The sequence below is a fragment of the Macaca thibetana genome, chromosome 6 (assembly GCF_024542745.1).
Source record: "Macaca thibetana thibetana isolate TM-01 chromosome 6, ASM2454274v1, whole genome shotgun sequence".
Taxonomy (NCBI): domain Eukaryota; kingdom Metazoa; phylum Chordata; class Mammalia; order Primates; family Cercopithecidae; genus Macaca; species Macaca thibetana.
In genome coordinates this window covers 9,332,549-9,357,801 of record NC_065583.1, presented here as the reverse complement: position 1 = coordinate 9,357,801, position 25,253 = coordinate 9,332,549, and the positions used below count along the sequence as shown (strand labels likewise).

The 25,253-nt window shown below is 47.3% G+C and overlaps 1 protein-coding gene across 1 annotated transcript in view; it reads right to left on the bottom strand.

The window, feature by feature from the left end:
- Window positions 1-25,253, bottom strand: part of SH3PXD2B (SH3 and PX domains 2B) — a 119,536-nt gene that overhangs the window by 58,020 nt on the left and 36,263 nt on the right. Inside the window, exons 3-4 of the mRNA XM_050793167.1 lie at window positions 12,199-12,274; window positions 3,832-3,908 (exon numbers count right to left, since the gene is read on the bottom strand). Coding sequence (XP_050649124.1) covers window positions 3,832-3,908; window positions 12,199-12,274 — 153 coding nt within the window. The remainder of the gene's footprint in view (window positions 1-3,831; window positions 3,909-12,198; window positions 12,275-25,253) is intronic.

Sequence of the window (25,253 nt, the reverse complement as noted above, 5' to 3'; positions counted from 1 at the left end):
CTTGTGGATCACCTCTAGTGTTGGCTATTATGAATTAATGTTGCTGTGAACATTTGCAGCCAAGTCTTTGTGAGGACATTTCAATTTTCTTGAATATATATACCTAAGAGTGGTCATACGATAAGTTTAACTTTTGAGGAAACTGCCAAACTGTCTTCCAAAGTAGCTTCCCATCTTTTTTTTTTTTTTTTTTTTTTTTTTTTTTGAGATGGAGTATTGCCCTTGTTTCCCAGGCTGGAGTGCAATGGCATGATCGTGGCTCACCTCAACCTCCGCTTCCCAGGTTCAAGTGATTCTCCTGCCTCAGCCTTCTGAGTAGCTGGGATTACAGGCATGCACCACCTTACCTGGCTAATTTTGTATTTTCAGTAGAGACAGGGTTTCTCCATGTTGGTCAGGTTGGTCTCGAACTCCCGACCTCAGGTGATCCGCCTGCCTCAGCCTCCCAAAATACTGGGATTACAGCCTTGAGCCACCACGCCCAGGTTGTAGCTTCCTATCTTAAAGGCTCCAGTTACTCCATGTTCTCACCAACACTTGCTATTGTCTGTCTTGCTGATTATAAGCAACTCTAGTGGCTGTGTAGGTATCTCGTTATGGTTTTATTTTGCATTCCCATAATGACTAATGATATTGAGCATCTATTCATGTGCTTACTAGTCATTCCTATGTCTTCTTGGGTAAAATTTGTATTGAAGTCTTTAAAATCAGGTTGTCTTACTATTATTGAGTTATTTGTGTATGTTCAACACAAATCCTTTATCGGATATATGATTAACAAATATTTTCTCCCAGTCCATGGTATACCATTTCTTTCTCTTTTTTTGAGATGGAGTCTCACTCTGTCCCAGGCTGGAGTGCAGTGGCACGATTTTGGCTCACTGCAACCTCCACCTCCTGGATTCAAGCAATCCTCCCACTTCAGCCTCCCAAACAGCTGGGATTACAGGCATGTGCCACTATGCCCGACTAATTTTTGTATTTTTAGTAGAGAAGACATTTCACCATGTTGGCCAGGCTGGTCTTGAACCCCGGACCTCAAGTGATCCGTCTGCCTTGGTGCTCCAAAGAGCTGGGATTACAGGCATGAGCCATTGGCCTGGCCATTTTGTTAATGGTACTTTTTGAAGTATAGAAATCTATAAGTCCATTTAATTAAATCCAATTTTTATCAGTTTTTCTTTAAAGGCTCACACTTCTGGGGTCAGAGCTAAAAACTCTGCCCAATTCAAGATTGTGATGACTTCCTCCTATGTTTTCTTTTAGAAGTTTTATAGTTTTAGCTCTTATATTTAGGGTTATGGTCCACTTTGAGTTGATTTTCATGCATGGTATGAGATAAGGGTCTAACTTCATTTTTTTTGCATGTGTATAGCTGTTGGGGGCTACAGTGTTTTGCTCTCCACCCCCCATTCATATATTAAAGTCCTAACCCCCAAGCCCCTAGAATGTGAATATATTCAGAGACAGGATCTTTCAAAAGGTAATTTAAAGTAAAATGAAGTCACTAGGAATGTGCCTTCGTCCAATATAACTGTGTGTTTATAGGAAGAGGAGAGTAGGACACAGCCAGGCACAGAAAAGACCTTGTAAAGACAGGCAGAAGAGGCATCTCATCTACACACCAATGAGAGAGGTTAGAGGGCCCCGCTGCCGAGACTTCCAGCTTCTGGAACCGTGAGAAACTGAACGATGTTGTAAGCCACCCAGTTTGTGGTATTTTGCGATGCAGCCCTAGGAAATGAATGCAACAGGTGACCATCTCAACTGTTTGTTTAAAAGACTGTCCTTTTCAGCCTGGCATGGTGGCTCATGCCTGTAATTCCAGCACTTTGGCAGGCTGATCACTTGAGGTCAGGAGTCCGAGACCAGCCTGGCCAACATATAGTGAAACCCCGTCTCTACTAAAAATGCAAAAAAAAAAAAAAAAAAAAATTGCCAGGCACGGTGGTGGGTGCCTGTAATCCCAGCTACTCAGGGAGCTGAGGCAGGAGAATCCCTTGAACCCAGGAGGCGGAAGTTGCAGTGAGCCGAGATGGCACCACTGCACTCCAGCCTGGGCAACAGAGCGAGACTCCATCTCAAAAAAAAAAAAAAGACTATCCTTTTCCCAGTGAATTGTCTTGGTACCTTTGTGGAATATGAACGGATCAAACATTTTGTAAGATTTTATTTCTGGACTCTCAATGTTGTTCCGCCGATCTATATACCTATTTTTGTCAGTTCCATACTATCCTGATTACTGTACCTTGGAGGGAGTTTTGAAAATGGGTAGTATGGCTCCTCTAAAGTTGTTCTTTTTCAAAAGTGTTTTGACTATTCTGGGTCCTTTGTATTTCCACATACACTTGAGGACTGGCTTGTCAATTTCTATTAAAAAGCCTATGAAAAAGATTTTGACAGGGATTGTATTGAATATGCAGATTAATTCTGGGAGGAGTTCCATTTTAACAACATTGAGTCTTCCAACCCACAAGTATGGAGTGTCTCTCCATGAATTTAGATCTTCTTTAATTTTCATTGAAATGTTTTGTAGTTTCAGTGTATAAATCCTGCACTTCTTTTGTGAAACTTATTTGTAAGTATTTTATTCTTTTTGATGCTACTGGGAGTGGGATTGTTTTCTTTTCACTTCTGGATTATTTGTTCCTAAGATACAGAAATACAATTGCTTTCTGTATACTGAGCGTTTAATCCTGATCTTACTAAACTCATTTATTTGTCCTAGCATTTTTTGATGGATCTCTTATGATTTTCTACATAGAGAATCATGTCATCTGTGAGTCCAGAGTTACATTCTTTCCTTGCCAATCTGGATGCCTTTTCTTTCTTTTTTGTTTGCTAACGCTGGCTAGTCCCCCAGTAAAATGTAGAACACACGTGTAAGGGTAAACATACTCACTTTGTTCCTGATCTGAGGGGGAGATTGTTCACTGCTCCATTTAAAAAACATTTCTTGCTATTCCTACTCCTCTCCCATCAGAATCGCTAGTGATTTTAACTTGGAGAAATAAATACCAAAGGAAAACTGCTAAACTAAATAAAAACATGCTCCTTTCCTGACTACAGCCTCAAGTCAAATGAAATATAACCAAAAGGCAGGTCTCTTGTTGTTTAGGACTGAAGCCGTTGCACCATCAAATAACAGGGGTTGGTTAAATAACTTTTGAAACACGAATGTATAAGGGAATTCTATGCGGTCATTAAAAGTAGGCTTATGAGGATTTTTATTTTTTCTGAGACAGAGTCTCACTCTGTTGCCCAGGCAGGAGTGCAGTGGCGCCAATCTCAGCTCACTGCAACCTCTACCTCCCAGGTTCAAGTGATTATCCTGCCTCAGCCTCCCAAGTAGCTGGGACTACAGGTGTGCACCATCACACCTGGCTAATTTTTCTATGTTTAGTACAGATGGAGTTTCAACATGTTGGCCAGGCTGGTCCCAAACTCCTGACTTCAAGTGATCCACCTGCCTTGGCCTCCCAAAGTGCTGGGATTACAGGTGTGAGCCACTGTGCCCAGCCAAAAGGATGTTTTAATAGCAGGGAAATTCTCACATAATAATTATGGCAAAAGAGAAAGAGCAACAAAATAACACATACAGAATGGTCTCAACATCATTACGAAATGCACATAAAGGTGGAAAGGAAATATGTAAAACCCTTAATAACTGTTGCCTCTAAGTTTAATGATAATGAGTGACTTTTCCCCCTGATTTCTTTACATTCCTTTGAATTGTATAAATTTTTATCGGTGAGCATCCTGTAGCCAGAAAAAGAAAAGAAAACAGAATGCACCTACAGGGAAGGCTGTGTGGGCATTTCTAAGCCTTACCTTACAGTATTCATCAATTGGTATCAGGCGTTTGACAGCCACGTCCCGGATGTGGCTTCGTCTGAAGAGAATCTTACCTGCAGAAGATAAGAGCAAAGACAGTGCTGTCAGGGAACAGGGACAAGCTCTCAGCAACCTGAGAGGATGTGGACATGGCTGTTCCTAGGGTAGGTCTGAGTGGTGCCAAAATTCCTGGCTGTGATCAAGGTGCTCCTGCTGGACTTCCGTGGGGCTTGGATAAGCCCATGCGAGGTCCCCCAAAACCATGTTCACGGTTTTAACACAAGGGCTTGGGGGAATGGGAACCACAGAGTAAGTTTTGGTGAGATAAGGGAGGCTGGAAACAACCGCAGAAGGAAGCCACTCCTACCTGATGAAGAAAGAAGGTTGGACCCGAGCATGTGAGGTCCTGTCCAACTCCAGGATTCTGGCTGGGTGAACAGTGCGGTGGACAAGCAGACATGCCCTCAGCAATAGTTCAGTCTCCTCCCTTATCCTCATTCACCCTCTGCCTTTTCCTCATGTTCCCTAAACCCCCATGCTGAGCCCTCCCCTCTGCCTGGACACCTCCCCATGCAACCCCACCACCATCCCTCATAGGGGTTAAGAGATGGCTCTTTCTGAATGCACACATTATTTATTTTTACAGCACTTCTTCTGTCCTACCAGTCATGTGCTTTGCACAAATAGGAACTGACTGTGTCTCAGTCCATTCTGTGACACTAATGTTTGATAAATGTATGAATGTGGCTTCCACCTGCAAAGATGGCAAATTCTTCCAGTTCCTTCCCCAATTAGTGTTCATGAGAGAAGGGTTTGGAGTTTTCCTATTTCACCAAATATTAGCTGAGAGTCCACGGCCTGCTTCACAACATCCGAAACTCTGGGGCTTCGAGTTTTCCTATTTCACCAAATATTAACTGAGAGTCCACGGCCTGCTTCACAACATCCGAAACTCTGGGGCATAGGGCTACCAATATGACACACGGGCAGAGAATGTGGGTCACAGGAAAACACGGGTATATACACGATGCCACTGGAGATCTCTGGAAATATCCAAGACATTGCGATGTCATGGGTGAGGTCTGTTTAAAGCAAATCAGTGGGTTCTCAAGAGTTTAGACAGGCTATCCTCTCTTAGGGAGATGGTGGTGAAGCATACGCACTAAAGGTTAAGACCACCTGGCTCCCCATTCTGGATCTACCACAGTCGGGGGTGGGGGAAATCAGAAATAAGACATAAAGGAGGCCGGGCGCGGTGGCTCAAACCTGTAATCCCAGCACTTTGGGAGGCCGAGACGGGCGGATCATGAGGTCAGGAGATGGAGACCATCCTGGCTAACATGGTGAAACCCCGTCTCTACTAAAAAATACAAAAAATTAGCCGGGCGAGGTGGCGGGCGCCTGTAGTCCCAGCTACTCGGGAGGCTGAGGCAGGAGAATGGCGTAAACCCGGGAGGTGGAGCTTGCAGTGAGCTGAGATCCGGCCACTGCGCTCCAGCCTGGGCAACAGAGCGAGACTCCGTCTCAAAAAAAAAAAAAAAAAAAAAAAAAAAAAAAAAAAGACATAAAGGAGGACCAAAGATATGGGGGATGGAGATAAGCACCTCTACCAAGCTCGTGCAGAGCGACCAGGGGGAATCTATGGGTAGGTCAAGGGGAAGGCGTGGGAGGACCACAGCTGCTCTGGAGAGCAGAACATGGAGACCTACTAAGAGCTCTATTTCTGGCCGTAGGAGGTTGGTTAAAAAGAGGAATTTGGGTCAAGAGCCTGGCAAGGTGAAGAGAGATTACTATTGATCTAAGATGGTTTCTGGTGAGATGGTTATCTCCACAGATCAAGCTCGGGCGGGCAGGGATAGGATGGCATAGAAAAGTCTAGTACGGGTCGGGCGTGGTGGCTCATGCCTGTAATCCCAGCACTTTGGGAGGCCAAGGTGGGTGGATCACTTGAGGTCAGGAGTTTGAGACCAACCTGGCCAACATGGCAAAACCCCATCTCCATTAAAAATAAAAATAAAAATAAAAATCAGCCAGGCGTGGTAGCATGTGCCTGTAGTCCCAGCTACTCGGGAGGCTAAGGCAGCAGAATCACTTGAGCCTGGGAGGCGGAGGATGTAGTGAGCCGAGATCACACCACGGCACTCCAGCCTGGGTGACAGAGTAAGTGAGACTCTGTCTCAAAAAAAAAAAAAAGACTAGTATAGTCAGAATTTTCATAACATGACAGAACTGGAAGGGATGTTGAAAAACAACCCTACTGACTTTTAAAGATTTGCAATGCAAAGTGGTAATGGAGATTTACACCCTAAAAGACCATATGGCTAATCCAACATTTTAAACAACAGGACAACTTGCTCTGGTGCAAAAGGACACTATTTGGAAACTAGGCAGACATGGTAAATTTAAAAAAAAAGAGAGAAAGCCTTTTTATTTTTTGCTCATTTTCACCAATTAAAAAAATATCTAGGCTGGGCGCAGTGGCTCACGCCTGTAATCCCCACACTTTGGGAAGTCGAGGCAGGTGGATAAGCTGAGGTCAGGAATTTGAGACCAGCCTGGCCAACATGGTAAAACCCTGTCTCTACTAAAAATACAAAAATTAGCTGGTGGCGCATGCCTGTAATCCCAATTACTCGGGAGACTGAGGCAGGAGAATCGCTTGAACCCGGGAGGCGGAGGTTGCAGTGAGCTGAGATAGTGCCATTGCACTCCAGCCTGGGCAACAAGAGCAAAACTCTGTCTCAAAAAAAAAAAAAAAAAAAAAAAAAAAAAAGGTAGATGAATATGTATCACAAAGTTCAAGGTGCTTGTCTTTGAGGAATAAAGACAGATAATTTTGGTTTTCTTTTTTACACTTTCTCCAAAGTTTCTGCCGTAAACATTTATTGCTTTTAGAATCAGAAAATTTTCATGTCATTAGCAAAAAAAGTAAATGAGGCAGGGAAGTGGGAAGTGGTTTGCAATTGGATTTCCCTGGAGCCGATGATCTTATTCACTGAACAGGTACAGTCTCTGTGTAAGGCCTTTCTGTGCCACGCTTTGGGGCTAGTGGGGAGCAAGCCGCTGTGGCCTGCCCTCCTGCTGCTCATAGCTGGTGTTTCCCAAAAGCAGGGGAGGGGGGACCCTGCTGGAGTCTGGGTGGGGCAATGCTTCCCTGGACTGGAGGCTCCCGCCCTGCAGGATGTTTAGCATCCTTGGTTCAAATCCAGATGAAGCTGGTAGCCTTCCCAGCCCCACCCCACCTCCAGTCATTGTGACAATCAAATACTCCCTATCTCCATTTTACTGTCCTTGTAGGTGGAACTACTTGCTGTGTAGAACCCCAGCAGTGTCCTGAGCCTTCAGGAGAAACAAGGAATGTGTGCCTATGAAGAGAAATCCTGCCCAGCAAATGCTCCGTAATTTATTTCTCGAAATGGGAGAGGAGTCCCTAATCAAAACTACTTTGGTCCCCTTCAGGTATCATTTTTCTTCTGTAAACCAGGGGAAGGGTGGAGGGTGGGTGCACAGGTGTCTTACTGAAAAGGTCGTCAACAGGCTCTAAGTATCTCCACCCTCACGGGGCAGTGCTGGCCCACGGCAACAGGCACAGGCCTGTCCTGAGGCTGCCATCCGACTAGACACCAAAGCTGAGGATCCACCCAAGGACAGGTCTACAGGAATTGAAAGGGAACAGAAGACTCAGGCGCCTTCAGAGTTTCCTGAGGGGGCAACTCAAGGACATAAGTGTCATTCCTATACTTGTGAGACCTCAGTGGGACAAGAATCTCTGGGTGCACGTCTGGTGCCCTGCCAGCAACAAGGGCACGATGCCCTGTGGCAGCAGTGGGGCCTGCTGGAGAGGCCACAGGCTCTGCAGTCCATGAGGCCCTGGCCAGTCCTAGGGGGAATTTTGGGGAATGCATTTACCTCCCAGAGCCTCAGTCTCCTCATCTGTGAAATGGGACAGCAGCCCCTAGCTCTTAGAAGCCATCTCCATGACACTCAGCACAGGGATGGCCCTTAGTAGGTGCTTGCAAAGGGGCAATTACTTACTATTACTATTTTTTTACTTTAGATGATTCATGCACTCTGCAATTCAGAGCGCACGTTCTTTCCTCAACTCCCAGCTTTCTTAAACCCGCCTCCAGTGGGCCAATTTGTCATTTACCCACAGCAGAGCCCGAGTTGTGGCTCAGGTGCTGGCCATGAGGCAGAACCGTGAGGCCAGCGGTAGGCATGGGAGCCAGCACCCCCTTGGCCAGGGCCTCCCTGGTGAGGTGCCGTGGGCAGCGGCCCTGGCCTGTGCCTGACGGGAGGTGTTTCTGTGTGCATCTCAGGGCAGGAGGGTGAGCCGGCTGCCTTCCTGGAGTGGAAAGGGTGTTCAGAGGCGCGCACAGCCTTTGGTGGGAACGGTCGGCTTTTGTTTTCCACTGTGGAGGAAGGCCAGACTGTAATTCCTATTTTTCAGGCAGCATCCTCTGCCAAGTTGGCTTCCCCAGCTCCTGCTGGGATGGAAAACTGTGCAGGCTGCTCTCCCCTCCCCCGCCTTTGTGCTAACATGAGACTTGCTTTTGTTCTGCTGACGCGGCAGTCTTGGCAGCAAATTGACCCCTAGGAGAGGGGGCGCTTCTCTCGTGCTTCCCTGTCTTGGCCTCACCCTCGGCTTCGAGGAAAAGCTAAGAGGTGGCTCAGAAGGGGTGGTCTGGGGTCCTGGGGCCCAGCGGGGTGCTGGGGCCTAGGGGGACCTCTCCAAGCCACAAGTGGGTGCCTTGAGAAGAGACCAAGTCCCTGGGAACGGCCTTTTCATTAATTCTCTGGTGGAGAAGGATTACGTAACCATGAAAGCTTTTAAGAGCTTGGGAGAGGGTCGGCTCAAGTTCTTCTCCGTCTCGGGTAGTTCGCCAGAGCTGGTTTTGTCTTTTATCCAGTAAAGAGTTAGAACTCACTGCCTTCCTTTCCTTTCTTGGTGAAAAAAACCTGCATTTGGAGTCCAGTTTACCTTTAATATCCAGAATGATCATTTAAGGAGGACACGAACACGTGAAACCAAGAGATTCCAAAGACATGTCCCAGGACCCTGTTTCTGCCTTTACCAAGAATCTACTACGTGCTAGGAACTGGACCTTGTGAAGCAGGGGTCACTGTCCCGTTTTTAACAGATGTGGAAACTGAGGCTTAGAGGCGGATGTCGCTTGCTTGAGGTCACAGGCTAGTCTGTTTGACTCTGAAGCACACGCTTTGGAGCGCTGACATTTGGCTGCTGCGGTTGGCCAGCGGGATTTTCTCCAGCAGGAAAGAAAATTCCAGCATGGTTGTACACTTTGCCAGTGGAGGAACTACAAATGTTAGCTTTTTTAGGTAAAGGATTCTCCCAGTGGAGGAAGCCTGGCAAACACATGTGCCGTGTCTCTAAAGCCATTCAGTGACAGTAATACCTGAAGAACCCACTATGTTCTGGACTAGGGGGTTGGGAGACTGGCACTTGTGTGACCCAGGGAGTCCCCCCCATCTCTAGACCTGTTCCCTTTGCTGAAAAAAAGATACTTTTTTTTTTTTTTTGAGACAGAGTTTCGCTCTTTCATCCAGGCTGAAGTGGCGCAATCTCGGCTCACTGCAACCTCCACTCCCTGGGTTCAAGCCTCAGCCTCCCAAGTAGCTGGGATTATAGGTGCCTGCCACCATGCCCAGCTACCTTTTATATTTTTAGTAGAGAAGGGGTTTTGCCATGTTGGCCAGCCTGGTCTCAAACTTCCAACCTCAGATTATCCACTCACCTTGGCTTCCCAAAGTGCTAGGATTACAGGAGTGAACCACCATTCCTGGCCTTGAAAAAGGAACTAAAGGGCCCGTCCAGCTCTAAATATCTATGACTTAGGGTGATTGTCAGATTGCTGATTTTCAGTATATAAAAACATCATAGTAAGTGCTTGATGGCTGATAGCAACCTGCCAGGCATTTACGCAATCATCATAACAACTTCATCATTTTAGTACCATTATTATTTCCAATTTGCAAATGAAGTCATCTACCCAAGGTGACAGAGTTGGTGAGGGGGGCATGCTGGGATTGGAACCCAGGTTGTCTGACTCAGGCATGAATTTTGGAGCCTGCCATACCTGTGTCTGAATTCCAGTTCTGCCATCTGTGCAAGCGCCTATAGGTTTCCTGAGCCTCAATTTTCCTAATCTGTGAAATGGGTGCAGTAATGCCTACGCTGCAGGGCTGCTCTGAGGACGAAACGAGGTAATGAAAGTAAAGCACTGAGTGACTGGCCCACAGTACGGAGCTATTATTATACTTGAAGCAGTAACACTGGTTTGGGTAACCCCTCTCTTTGAGCTGAAGTCGTTATAGTATTCTTTGGTAGGAATCTGGGGGGATGAAGACTGACTACCTTGGGAACAGAGACTAGGTATAACTGCATTAAATGCTGCACAGCAGCTGGTGTGCTGCCTGGTAGCCGTATGAGGTAGGTTCATAAACTTTCTAAAATATCCCCCAAAGATGTGCTGCCCTAATCCCCAAAGCTTGTGTATGTGATGAGCTATTATATGCCTTCCGTTCACTTCAGAAGAGGGAGATTATCCTGGATTAGTCAGGTAATAATCGTATGGGTCCTTAAAAGCAGGCAGCTTTCCCTGACTGGTAGCAGAAGGCAAAGTCAGAGGGATTTGAAGGCCAAGTGAGATTTGCTGCCCCACTGTTGGCTGGGAGATGGAGAGGGCTGTAGGGAGACCCCCTGAAACTATTGCTACGGAATAAAAGATGAAACGGTCCTGATTATTGTAAATACAAAGTTGCATGCAGGATTGTGTAAAGACAATGCCAGGTTGGACTGCCAGAATGAGTCAAGAGCACGTGACGTGCTTCCCCCTGCAGGGAGCCTATGAACGGACGCGTAGTCAGGGAGGTTTCACATCACCAAGATTCCTATCCCAGAAAAGCAAATGTTCATAGCTCTGGGAATGGAATGCGACCCTTGTGGAGAGCCTATAAATGGACGCATGAGGGGCGCCTGTTCATATGGATACGATATGGCTATAAACACCCTCATCTTGCCACGGCTCTGCTAGGCCTCTTTAGGGTTCATACTCCCTTCTGAGAATTTCTGGTCTAACCGGTTGTCTAGCTTCACGTCCTGTTCCTATGGATTGTTTGTAACCAGCTTTTGCTGCAACTGTTCCTGCTGATTAATATCTTGCTAATCATAGGTTATGGAAAGACTGTGTTTCTGTTTTAAGGCTCTGTTAGAAATTACTGATGCATGCACTATATTGTAAATTCTCATCTCTGTACACTGTACTTCTCCATACAGATGTTATGTTAAAGAATTACTTCATCCCCATGTGACCATCTCACCTCACAATCAAATGACCCTAAATCCCTCACTAACCTACCTCTGCCCTCACTAAACTTAATAATAAATGTTGGTATATCCAGTGCATTGGCGGCATCATGGGACCAGAAGGCAGTGACCCCCCTGGACCCAGCTTTCACTATCTTGTGTGTGTCTATTATTTCCGACCTGCCGATCTGCCTGGGAACAAAGAGAGAGCCCCGTTGCATTGTGGGCTGCTGGCCAGATCCTGCAATAGAGGGCTCCTGTGATGAGGGATGTGGGAAGCTTTTAGAAGCTGAGAGGGTGACAGCCAGCAAGGAAACAGATCTTGGTCCTATAGCTGTGACAAACTGAACTCTGCCAACAATCTACGTGGAGGCTGGAAGTTGACTTTTCTCTAGGTCCTCCAGATAAGAGCTTGGCTCAGCTGACATCTTGACTTCAGCCTCATGAGACCTTGAGCAGAACCCACTTGGGCCAAAAACCCTGCCTGGATTTTTGGCCCACAGATCTGTAAGGTAATACATGGGTGTTTTAAGCTATTAAATTGGTGGTAATTTGTTATGCAAGAATAGAAAACGAATACCATAGTTATCGAAATAGAAAGCACTCACTAGAAAAACTTTCTGAGCTCGAATTATTCCTATTTTAGAGATGGGAGAAACTGAGGATCCAGAGGTAAAGAGTCTTCTCAAGGTCATTCATCATCTAGTAAATGGTGTAGCATCTAATGCCAAAACCCAAGCACTTAGTCATTAACCCACTTACGCCTAGTGTTCCATTATTGGAACATTAAGCCGGTGGGAGTTATTTATATATTACTGCTCAAGGTCACTGCCAAGGTCTGATTTTTCACTCATGCAAAAATACAAAAAATTGCAACCTCTGGCATAAATGGGTTAATGTCTACAAATGGCTGAGATTCTGGTCAGTGGGATGGTGTCCCCTGATAAAGGAAGACAAGCTGATAAACTGTCCCAAGAGCTCTGGGAGCTGTACCAGAGCCCCCGGTGTCCCAGTCTGAGAGCACCCATCTCACCTACCTGGCAGAAAGGGGATGATCCGCTGCTTGGGGTCCTTCTGTCCTCCTTCCATGGGAAATTTGTCCAACATCTGCATCTAAGTGGGGGGAAAACACCAAAAACAAAAACCTTTCATAACTTAAGAAACACCATCTAGGACATTTTAAAGGAATATGTGAAATATGTGATGTGATATACAAAACGTTCACTTCATTCAGCTTTCCAGAAACCCACACTAATGGGAAAGGCAATTTCAATTGGACTAGAAAGCCCATGAAAACGATGTCTATATCCACAAATGCCAGATTTGTGAAGGCTCAGAGTCAGGAGTGACCATTCCCGGCTTTCCCGGGATTCTCCATCCACAGTATCTGAAATGTGAACAATACCCTCAGAGCCACCAGGATTTCATGGACAGCAGGTCATCCTGCTCCTAAGAATTGCTGGGTTGAGGTAAGGAATAAATCACTAGCATCCAATCAATGTGGTTAGGTTCATGCTTATGAGAGCACTATACTTCCCTGACACAGGAGGAGTTCCCCAGGTCAGCTCAACAGACAGCTTTGGGCCTGGCTCTGTGCTAGAGGAACAGGGTACACTGAGGAAAATATTCATAATCTAGAGAGGGGAGGGGAAGAAAGCTGATCATTAAAAGGTGGTGTAAAGAGAGGGAGGTGTAGGCTGCTGTAGGGGTAGAGGAGCAAGAGGGCAGAGTCCCCAAAACAAAAACCTTTCATAGTACCATAAATATATCTCTGAACGCTTCAGGGACTTCATGTGAAATACCCGATTTGGCATACAAAATTACAAGGATCTGCTGCTTACTCCCCATGTGGTCTTAGAAAAGTGACAAAACCTTTTAGGGTCTCATCTTTAAGTCTGCTATAGGGACACCAACTTGCAGCATTATTTTATGGATTGAAGCTGGGCTGCGGAAGTCATTAGCGCTGTCGTCAAATATTTCTGGTTCTCCTTCTGGGTACATGGTAGAGTTGTACTTTCCCCAGTCCCTTGAAGTAGGATGTGGCCATTCCATGTGAGCTGGAGACATGTGTCACTTCAGGGTGGAAGACGATGACTGGTGGATGCTTTCGCACTTGCTATTTCCCCCTTTCATGGGGATTGGCCACATTCCAGAGCCTGGCTTCTCTGCTGGCCGTAGTCATGGGATGAGGTCCAAAGATCCCAGTGACCTCTGCTGGACATGTGGCCCGAGTGAGCTATGACAAGATGCTCTTGTTGTATAGTGAGGTTATTTGTGTGAGCAGCATCTTAACCTCCCCTGTTTAGTACTTGGGTAAAGGAATCAAAGCAGATGGGAAGGCAGTCCCAAGCCTCGTGGAGTAATGGTTGGAATGTGGAAAGCCTGCCCACGGGAAAGTCACTCTGGCACTCAAGATCTGTCCCTCTCATGGAATAAAAGAAGCTTTGAAAAGTCCAGGAGAAATAGACACAGCTATTGTGCAGACATATGGGGAGGGAAGGGAGGACCTGAAGTGGGAGAGAAATGAGATACGTATATTGAACACCTACTATCTGCCAGCCACGGGCTAGATTCTTTAGAAGCATTCCCTCATTAAAACCTTGGATCATTGCTTTAAGGTGGACATGACTGTCCAGGAAACTGAAGGCCCGTAGCCAACAAAGCAGAGGCGCCAGAGACTGAAGACCACTTGCTTCTTTATCATCAAATCACCCTGCCTCTGAAATGCTATGAAGACAATTAAAAAGGACAGGGCTGCTCTTCCATGCTGGAGCTCCCAGCCCTTTGGTGCTGTTCTACACGATGCCCTGGGCAGGTGAGTCAGCCTTAGCTTGGCTGGGCATCCTGGAAGCTGCTGGGCATCCTGGAAGCTGCTGGGATGCACGGCCTTGCCCCAGAAGTCTTTAAACTTTTAAACTGTGGGGTTTTTTTTTCCCCCTTCTCTCTTTTTTCCCTTGGTCTCTACTACAGGTTTATTAATCTTTATTGTTTCAAAGAACTTGCTTTTAGTTTCAATGATTTTCTTTATTCTTTTTCTGTTCTCAATTTCTTTTCTTTTTTGAGACAGGCTCTTGCTCTGTCACCCAGGCTGGAGTGCAGTGACACAATCATGGCTCACTACAGTCTCAATCTCCCCGGGCTCAGGTGATCCTCCCATCTCAGCCTCCAGAGTAGCTGGGACTATAGGCGTGTGCCACCATGCCCGGCTAATTTTTTTGTATTTTGTACAGATGGCTTTTGCCATGTTGCTCAGGATGTCAATTTCTTATCTTAATTATTGCTTTTCTTTTGTGTGCTTTGGGTTATTATTATTATTATTTTTTTGAGATGGAGTTTCACTCTTGTTGCCCAGGCAGGAGTGCAATGGCATGGTCTCAGCTCACTGCAACCTCCGCCTCCCAGGTTCAAGCAATTCTCCTGACTCAGCCTCTCAAGTAGCTGGGATTACAGGCACCTGCCTAACTTTGTTTTTAGTAGAGACAGGGTTTTACTATGTTGGCCAGGCTGGTCTCGAACTCCTAACCTCAAGTGATCTGCCCACCTCGGCCTCTCAAAGTGCTGGGATTACAGACATGAACCACTGCGCCTGGCCTGGGTTTTCACTTTCTAGTTTCTTTTATTTTTTAAATTTCTAAAATTTAATTTTTAATTGACACATAATAATTGTATATATTCATGGGGTACATTAGTAATGTTGTGATTCACATAATATGTAGTGATCAGATCTGCATATTTACATATCCGTCATCTCAAACATGGATCATTTATTTGTGTTAGAAATATTCAATGTTTTCTTTCTAGCTATTTGAAACTATATAATACGCTATTGTTAACTATAGTCATCCCACAGTGCTATAAAACACTAGAACTGGCCAGGCGCAGTGGCTCACACCTGTAATCCCAGCACTTTGAGAGGCCAAGGTGGGTGGATCGCCTGAGGTCAGGAGATCGACACCAGCCTGACTAACATAGTGAAACCCTGTCTCTACCAAAAATACAAAAAATTAGCTGGGCGTGGTGGCGGGCACCTGTAATCCCAGCTACTAGGGAGGCTGAGGCAGGAGAATCGCTTGAACCCAGGAGGTGGAGGTTGCAGTAAGCCAAGATCGCGCCATTGCACTATAGCCTAGGCAACAGGAGCAAAACTCCGTCTCAAAACAAAAACAAAACCAAAACCAAAACCACCCAAAACACTAGAACTTATTCCTTCTATCTAGCTGTGATTTTGTATCCTTTTACAAATCTCTCCCTATCTCCCCACTTCCCCCTACCCTTCCCAGCCTCTAGTTATCCTCTGTGCTACTTTTTACTTTTATGAGATCAACTTTTTTAGCTTCCACATATAAGTGAGAACTTTATGTTCCTGGCTTATTTCCCTTAACATAACATCCTCCAGTGGCATCTATGTTGCTGCGAATGACAGGATTTCCTTATTTTTGATGGCTGAATAGTATCAATTGTGTATGCATACCACATTTTCTTTTTCTTCTTCTTCTTTTTCTTTTGAGACAGAGTTTCACTCTTGTTGCCCAAGCTGGAGTGCAATGGTGCGGTCTTGGCTCACTGCAACCTCCACCTCCTGGGTTCAAGCGATTCTCCTGCCTCAGCCTCCCCAGTAGCTGAGATTACAGGCATGGGTCAGCACACCTGGCTAAGTTTTGTATTTTTAGTACAGACGGGGTTTCACCACGTTGGTCAGACTAGTCTCAAACTCCTGATCTCAGGTGATTCACCCGCCTCAAGCATCCCAAAGCACTGGGATTATAGGTGTGAGCCACTGCGCCCAGCCCATATCACAATTTCTTTATCCATTCATCTGCTGATGGGTACTTAGGCTGATTCCACACCTTCGCTGTTGTGACTAGAACTGCAATCAACATGGGGTGTATTATCTCTTAGATATACTGATTTCCTTTCTTTTGGATAAATGCCCAGTGGTGAGATTGCTGGATCATATGGTAGTTCTCTTTGCAGTGTTTTGAGGAACCTCTACATTGTTTCCCACGGTGGCTATACTAGTTTACGTTCCCGCCAGCTGTGTATAAGAGTTCCCTTTTCTCTACATCCTTGCCTGTATTTTAAACATGTGGTTTTATTTGTGGTTTGAGTCACTGCCCCCTGCTCTGTGTTGCCTGGTGAGGTGGAAATGCTTGGTCCACTGTCATTCAAAGACAGGTGAGGCCACAGTAGGGCCTTGTGGGAAAAGGCAGCCTTCCTTTTGTGAATCCAAGAGCTCCTCAATGCCAGCACATAGTAGGTGCTCAATAAAAACGGGCTGAACTTGATGCTGATGAAGAGAGGTTGTGAGTGGGGAGGACAAGGGACTCTGTACTTTCCAGTCAATTTTTCTGAGAACCTAAAACTTCTCTAAAAACTAAAGTTTATTAATTAAAAAAAATTGGCTGAACCAATGAATGCAACTGAGCAAACACCTTGGGAGGCAACGTCAGGAGATGTTTGCTAAGTAACTCTGAGGAATAATATTCACATTACCAATATTAAATAATAATTAGTAATCACAACTAATGTGTTTAACAGTTCACAGCGAACACATCCTCTCATATACGATTTCATGTGACCTTCACAGTAACTCTGTGAAATAAATGTTACATTTCCCTTGTCACTGATGAGGAAACTGGGAGCAGAGAGGAGAGTGAACTTGCCTGAAGTCACACAGCTCAGTGGTGTGTCCAGTCAGTCCACACATCTGTCTAAATTCCATTCTTTTTGTCTAACACCACTCTTTGAGGCAGCTTCAGAGTGTCATATGAACACTAAAGTCAGCCTGAGATGAGGTAAGTTTAATATTCTGTGCACATGTGAACAGCATGCTTTCTTTTCAAAAGCAGAGCCATTCATCAGTCTCAGCTGTGGAGTATTTTGGAGATTTATAGGTTTTTGCCTAACACTATCTACTTTTTTCCTTCTCAATTTTATTTGTTAAGACAATGAAACACCATTAAAAGGATTTTTTTTTTTAAAGAATGCACCAGTAATCTGTCCACCCTAATACGACTATTTCCAACCTCCGGGTTCCTTTGGAGTCCCTGCCTGAATGTACATGCCAGCCAATGAGTCCCTGCCACTGCTGTGTTTTCAGTCCTCAGAGGGGTCTCTACTGCGTGGTCTTAGGAAGCTGTTCTCTCGCCCTTTGTCCTGACTTGGTTTTACCCAGATCAGCACGGCCCAAGGAGCTGAAAGGCTTCCCTTTGTGTTATTTATTTGTTGGAGGTGGCAGATCAGGGTTTAAATACTGCATAGTCTAACCACAGACAACTGCTGGGGACCCAACAGCCCTGGGGTTCAGTCCTGATGCTTCCTCATGCCAGCTGTGCATCCTTGGCCAGACACTTCATCCCCCAAGCCTGTTTGGCCGTCTGCAGGATGAGGGACGCAGCCTGCTCCACAGCGGGGCTGGGTAAATGAGTGTCGTGTGGAAACTCTGGGGAGCACACCAGATGCTCAGCAAGGAATCCCCGCTCCTTGCACTCTGCCCATATTGAATACGTTATTTTGAAAGTTATTTGGGGATAACTTTTAGTAGTCTGTCAGGCTGCGTGGTTTTCTTTTTTTTTAAATCGTGTTAAATATACACAATATAAGATTTACCATTTCAGGCCAGGCACGGTGGCTCACGCCTGTAATCCCAGCACTTTGGGAGGCCGAGGCGGGCGGATCACGAGGTCAGGAGATCGAGACCATCCTGGCTAACACGGTGAAACCCCGTCTCTACTAAAAATGCAAAAAATTAGCCGGGCGAGGCGGCGGGCGCCTGTAGTCCCAGCTACTGGGGAGGCTGAGGCAGGAGAATGGCGTGAACCCGGGAGGCGGAGCTTGCAGTGAGCCGAGATCGCGCCACTGCACTCCAGCCTGGGCGACTAAGCGAGACTCTGTCTCAAAAAAAAAAAAAAAAAAAAAAGATTTACCATTTCAACCACATTTGAGTGTACAGTTCAGTGGCATTCAGCACATTCACAATGTCGTGCAAACATCACACCCTCCATCTCCGGAACCTCTTCATCATCCAAAACTGAAACTGTGACTCCCCCCTCTCCCTCCCCCTTGGCCCTGGCAACCACTACTCTGCTTTCTGTCTCTATGAATCTGACTGTTCTAGCTACCTCCAATAAGTGGATCACACAGTATTTGCCCTTTTGGAACTGGCATAGTTCACTTAGCATAAGGTCCTCAAGCTCCAACCACATTGCAGCATGTGGCAGAATTTCCTTCTTTTTTAAGGCTGAATAATATTTGATTGTGAGGCTGTGTTTTAAGGTTGGCAAAAAAACCCCTCAGGACCGCCCAGGTGGCCCCGTGGCTGTAGCACGGCTGTCTGCTGGAACTTTCTGCCATGATGGAGGTGTTCTACATCTTGCTGTCCAACCCAGTGGCCACTAGCCTCCTGGTAGCTACTGAGCACGTGAAATGCTGCTCCTGCAACTGAGGAGCTCAATTTAAACATTTTCTTTAATTGACTTGAATTTACATTTAAATACCCTCATGAGCGGCTGCCATCCCGGACAGTGCAGGGCTGGACTATCACAATATCCTCCTATTTAAACCACACCCAGTTTTATTTTGTTTTCAACACCACTGTGTCAATGTCAACGGCCATCTGTAAGTTCGCTAGTTGCAAAGACGAGGACTCAGGGTAAGAAGCTGGGGGATTAGAGCCCTGCAAGCTCTCCTTGCCGAGCTGGTCTTGGTGTGTCCAGGTTTACCGGCCACCAATTGCGTCTATGCAGAGAACTGTAACACTAGGCATCCAAAGGCCTTGAAGTAGGTTCTCCAAGGGACCAGGCCCAGGCTGTCTGCAGCAGCAGCAGAAGAGGCATGCTCCTCAAAGTCTAACCAATGTCATCCTTGGTAATGAGAAAACCCGCTACCCGCGCTTCCCCCCAGATAACAAAAGAAGTGGTGCTCAGGGCGAGGAGGACTGGAAACTGAAAAGGGAAGATGAGTCATTTGGGGAGTAGGAAGGGAGAAGGAGTCACATCAAGTTGCCACATCACAGGCTTCCAAGAAGAAAGAGAGAACACTCCATCAGCAGTTTTCAAGACATCAGCTTGCGGTAGAGGGAATGCGAGACACGTCGTCCAAAGAACACGCCATGGAAGCTGGCCACTGCACGTGGTTTGCGTTAGCAGCAGCCATGGAGGCCGGACTTGGGAGGGGTTTACCCCCTCAATATCACAAAAGCCGCAAGTCCCAGAGGAGCCAGAGCAGGAAGTGGAGAAAGGCCTGGGGCCATCATGTGCAGCTGAAGGCTGGCAGAAAGCCACAGGGTCCTCGGGCAGGGCTTTCAGGTCCCCGAACACAACGATGTCCCTGGGCCTAGTCTATCATCTGCGGTTTGTTGTCTTTGAGGATTCTGTCCCCTCCACGAGCTGGTCTAAATATCAGTATGTCTGGTGTCCTGATGGACATGTTGCACGGAGGCTGCCACCACCTCCGGTCTGTCCACTTCTCTCCATACTTACTGCTCCCCCCTAAGTCCAGGCCTGTATTTTCTCAGTTCAACCCCCTTACTAGTGTTTGCCCTCTCTTCTGCCCCACTACCTCCTCACTGGTACACCGTAGGCACCTGTTAGATATTTGTGCAAAGAACAAATGAGTAAATGAATGAATGAATGAAAAAACAGATGAGAAAAAGTGGTTAACTGGTTTGGTCAGTCACTCTCTGGGAAAGGAAAAATTACATACCAGGTGGCAGCAACAGGGCCTGGACCTGAGTTTAGCTGCAACTGCCCAAGATAATCATGCCTCTTTCTATTTTAGAAATAAAGAATTGCTAACTGTGTGGAAAAAGGCAACTACGGTATTTTCCCAGCGACACACCTTCCATATGGTAATAGCTTTTAGTGGGAAGGGAAAACTATTCCATTTAAGTACGCACAACACGTTGGAGGCATACTCCAATTTCAAAGATAATGTCTGGGAAAAAAGTGTGTGTGAGGATGGAGTAAAGGCAGTATTTGGATAAATATGGTTGGTAGAGTCTTGCGCCAGATGTTGGCTGGGATCTCGCTGGGAAGGCTTCCTGGCCAGGCAAGGCCTGCCTAGGCAGTGAAAACTCTTCAGTTCTGCCACCCCCTAGACCTGTCCTCGGAAAAGCCGGAAGAAAGCCCTCCCTTCCCTTTGGCCTCTGCAGTGGAGCATGGGCGCTTCTGGGCAGACAATCCTAAAAAGTACACTTGGGGCTGTCAAACTCCCAAGAGGGCCGAGGTGGGGAAGGACCAGGATCTTAGAAGAAGACAAGTCAATCCCAGCACTTTGGGAGGCTGAGGCGGGTGGATTGCTTCAGGTCAGGAGTTCAATACTGGCCTGACCAACATGGCAAAACCCCATCTCTACTAAAAATACAAAAATGAGCCAGGCGTGGTAGCGTGTGCCTGTAACCTCAGCTACTTGGGAGGCTGAGGCGGGGGAATCGTTTGAACCCGGGAGGCGGAGGTTGCAGGGAGTCGAGATCGCGCCACTGCACTCCAGAGTGACACTCCATCTTAAAAAAAAAAAGAAGAAGAAGAAGGGGATAGGTCAGTCCTAGCTCAATGGAAATTGGAAACAAGTGGCGTTTGCTGCATGACTTGGGACAGTCTCTGGACAGACAAACGCATAGACGGAGACGCAGCCTCCATCTGTGATTTGATGCGTCTAAGAACTGCTCAAACCGCAAGCCCCTGAGCCTAACAGCCACCTTGCGGCACAGCGTGCAGAGCAGGCGAGGAGCCAGAAAAGCTTCTCTGGATCCCTGCAACACGAACTTCCCCGTAGGGAGTGCTCCTTCTTACAGATGAGGCTGGCACTTCTCTCGAGGGCTCCTTTGTGGGCAGAGTGACTCAGCTTGCTCTGTGCCCCCCTGCCAATGTTGGAATTCTGGAAGATGCCCAGCTAAGACTCCTGCTCCGTTGCACCTCTGCACCTTTGCACATGAGGCGTCCTCTGCATGCAATGCCCTCCCCAACTCGGTGGAGGGGCCACTCCTTATTCATTGTCAAGACCCTGCTCAGATGTCACCTCCTCCAGGAAGTGAGCCCTGCCTGAGCTCCCTGGCTAGGAGGGAGGTCCCTGTCTGAACACCTGGGTTTATCTCTATCTGAAATAACATGTGCCTATTCCCACTACACTGGCGGCTTATGGAAAGCACAGATCCATCTGGGTCCCTTGTGGCAGCTCGAGGTCTAGGTCAGCAAATGTTTAACTGCACCTTCCGTGAGGGAAGCCCTGGCTCCAGTGATGCCCATGACCCTTGGCCTGGGGGACACAATGAACCAGTGGGGAAACTCAGAAGGCAAAGGTTGCACAGTGCAGTGTAGAGTGCACCCCTCACCGGTCCCGAGACCTTTTTGCAAAGGGCTCACGCTTTGGTCAGAACTGCCCTCGTGGGATAGACTCAGACTGTATCTTTGAGGGAGGAGCCAAATGGGCCTTAAAAAGGGGCAGCCGTGGGCAGGACTCTATGTGGGTAAGTCTGTCTTTGAATAGGCAGATTGAAAGGCAATCCCGGAGCCCAAGGAGGCAGGGAGGTTAGGAGTGCAGGTTTCAGATCCAGCCACACCTGGGCTTGAATCCCAGCCATGCTGCTTTTTGGGCATGTGACTCTGCCTTTCTGAGCTTCAGTTTCCCCATCTGTGAAATGGATACAATACTGACCTCATGCCTGTGAGGACTGAATGAGATCGCATATAACATGGGCATCTGGCACATTCCAGTTAGTGACTGCCGATATTGTTACTATGTGGCTCAATCCAGCCACATTTCCACTAGGCATTGCCCTCAGCTCTCTGGGCACTCTGGTCATCCCCAGTGCTCTGCCTGGATGCCAACTTCCACTGCCACACTCTGATGGACTCTCCAGGGCAGCCCAAGCTAGGGCAGAAAGGGAGAATCACAGAGGCTGGGTAACCATCCCAAGGTCGCACAGCTGGTAAGACAGAGGGAAGGACCTGACACCAGGTATTCTTATTTCAAGCCGGCGGCTCTATCCCATCTTCTGCACCCTCAGGTGAATGACACGCGTGGTCAGATGTCAAGCAATAGCATCAGGCATGACTATAAGGCCTTTCTAAGGTAAGCAAGTCAGGAAACCAAGCTGCAAGGTGAATCTTCATAAAGGGGAACTTCCGGCCGGGTACGGTGGCTCAGGCCTGTAATCCCAGCACTTTGGGAGGCCGAGGTGGGTGGGTGACTTGACTCCAGGGGTTTGAGACCAGTTGGGGTAATAAAGCAAGACTCCGTCTCTACAAAAATTTAAAAAATTCGTCAGGCGTGGTGGCACACACCTGTAGTCTCAGCTCCTCGGGAGGCTGAGGTGGGAGGATCACTTGAACCCAGAAGTTTGAGGTTGCAGGTGAGCTGTGATGGCGCCACTGCACTCCAGCCTAAGTGACAAAGTGAGACCCTGTCTCTACTTTTTTTTTTTTGATACGGAGTTTCGCTCTTGTTGCCTAGGCTGAAGTGCAATGGCATGATCTCCGCTCACTGTAACCTCTGCCTCCCGGGTCCAAACGATTCTCCTGCCTCAGCCTCCTGAATAGCTGGGATTACAGGCACCCACCACCACACCTAGCTAATTTTTGTATTTTTAGTAGAGATGGGGTTTCACCATGTTAGCCAGGCTGGTATTGAACTCCTGACCTTATGATCCACCAGCCTCAGCCTTCCAAAGTGCTGGGATTACAGGCGTGAGCCACTGCGCCTGGCCTCTCCTTTTTTTTTTTTTAAAAAGGACTTTTTCACAGAGACTGTGAGTCTCTCTTTTTTTTTTTTTTTTGAGACAGGGTCTCGCTCTGTTGCCTAGGCTACAGTGCAGTGGCACAATCTCAGCTCACTGCAGCCTCGACCTGCTAGGCTCAAGGGATCCTCCCACCTCAGCCTCCCGAGTAGCTTGGGCTACAGGTGTGCACCATCATACCTGGCTAATTTCTAAATTTTTTGTAGAGATGGGATCTTGTTTTGTTGGCCAGGCTGGTCTTGAATTTCTGGGCTTAAGTGCTCTGTCTGCCTCAGCCTCCCGAAGTGGTGGGATTATAGGTGTGAGCCATCACACTCGGTGACTGTGAGTCTCTTCCCACAAGGGAACCTGGGTCATGCTCCAACTCCTGAGTGGCCTCTCTGCAGACTGTTTTCTCTGCCTGAATGTCCTGCCCCCGTTGGAGGGGGCATGTTGTTTTCTATCACCGACAGGCTATTTCCATGATGTCCTCCAGGGAATCTACCACCACTCTGTTAGTCTCCATGCATTGGCAGGACACTGATTCTACTTTCAGTCTCCAGGCTGGTCCTGGTCTGGTCATGTGACCCAAGATGAGCCAATGAGACTTTTGCTTTAACTGTTGGCGTGTTCTCTCTTTCCCTGAAGTCACTGTGCTGATCTGTGGGATGCAGCCTGGAGCTGTGGCTGCCACCAGCTGGACACCACCTGGCCTGGACACAAAGCCAAGAAGTGAAGAAAGCCAAGTCCTCATTGATGGTGTGGCGCCTAGATCCAGCCACACCTGAAGCCAATTTCCTTAGACTTCTCGGTTATATTCAGCTAATCAATGCTCTGTTTGAATAATCCACGGGGCTTCTGTCATTTGTACCTAAAAGAGTTCTGATGAAAACAAGATCTCATGGCCAGCGAGTGGCAGAATGTGGATCAATGCCCAGCCCTGTCTAATCCCAAAGCCCAGGATCTTCACCACTCTATTAACTGGCATCAGCTTCTCCTCTAATCTTTATGCCAATTCCTAGCAGCACCCATGCCCATCAATAATCCTAACAGCTGACATTTGCTTGGTGCTTGAAAACTTAGAAACTGCTCTGGCACTCACTATCCCTTTTACACTGAGATATACTTCACATACCATAGAAGTCACCCTTTTAAAGTGTACAATGCAGTAGCTTTCAGTATATTCATAAGGTTATGCCTCCATGACCACTAAATCATTCTAGAACATCTTCATCACCGCTAAAAGGTACCCAGTACCCATTAGCAGTATCTCCCCATTTTCCTCTAGCCTCTGGCAGCCACGAACCTGCTTTCTGTCCATGAATTTGCCTCTTTTGGACACAGATGATAAGTTTTAACTCACGAGAACCTTGTGAAGCAGCCACTACAGAGAGGAGCCCCAGAAAGCAGATAAGCTAAAAGTGTAGATACTGGCGTCGCCTGCCCAGCTTCCAATCTGAGCTCTGAGGCTCACTAGCTGTGTGACTTTGGGCAAACAACTTAACCTCTCTGACCCTGGGTTTCTTCATTTGCGTAATTGGATAAGCTTGTCTGGAGGACTGAACGAGTCACTATGTCTAGATGTTTAGCAGGATAGGGCCCACATTCAGTGCTCCAGAAATGCCAGCTGTTCCTATTGTTTTCACCCCATGTCACCAATGAGGGCTCTCAGGCACAGAGGGGTTAAGGGGTGTGCCCAAGGCCACACAGCTGGAGTGTGGCTGGGCCCCAGGTCTCCTGACTGAGTTCTCTGCTTTTTCCATTACGCCACACTGGCCTTGCTGCTCCTCCACCAAGGCTCGGCTCTCCCCACACTGTTTGGGCCAAGTTACTTGTGAAAAAACCAAGGCTGCTTGCCAGACAGGAGGGAGGGGAGGGTGGAATCATGAAATCATCTAACTCCAGGGTGTTGCAGGCCCGCAAGGGCTGGTGTGATCCTGCCCTAACCTCTTTCAGCTTTCCCTGCTGGGGTGTGTGTGGGGGAGGAGGAGGCCGGTTCCACGATGCTTCCAGGATAAGCAGGACCCTCTGGAATTCCATGACTTTCCCACTCCAGCCACCCATCTGGGACTCTGAGCCTGGATGAAGTCCTGCCTTAGACAACTTTGTTACAGGAGGGAATACTGACGCGACAACCGCCCCGTTATTACCGATTATGCTGAGCATGGAGGAAAACCTGACTTTTAAGTTCTGGTAGAAATAAGAAAGTTGAGGCCGGGCGCGGTGGCTCAAGCCTGTAATCCCAGCACTTTGGGAGGCCGAGACGGGCGGATCACGAGGTCAGGAGATCGAGACCATCCTGGTTAACACGGTGAAACCCCGTCTCTACTAAAAAATACAAAAAATTAGCCGGGCGTGGTGGTGGGCACCTGTAGTCCC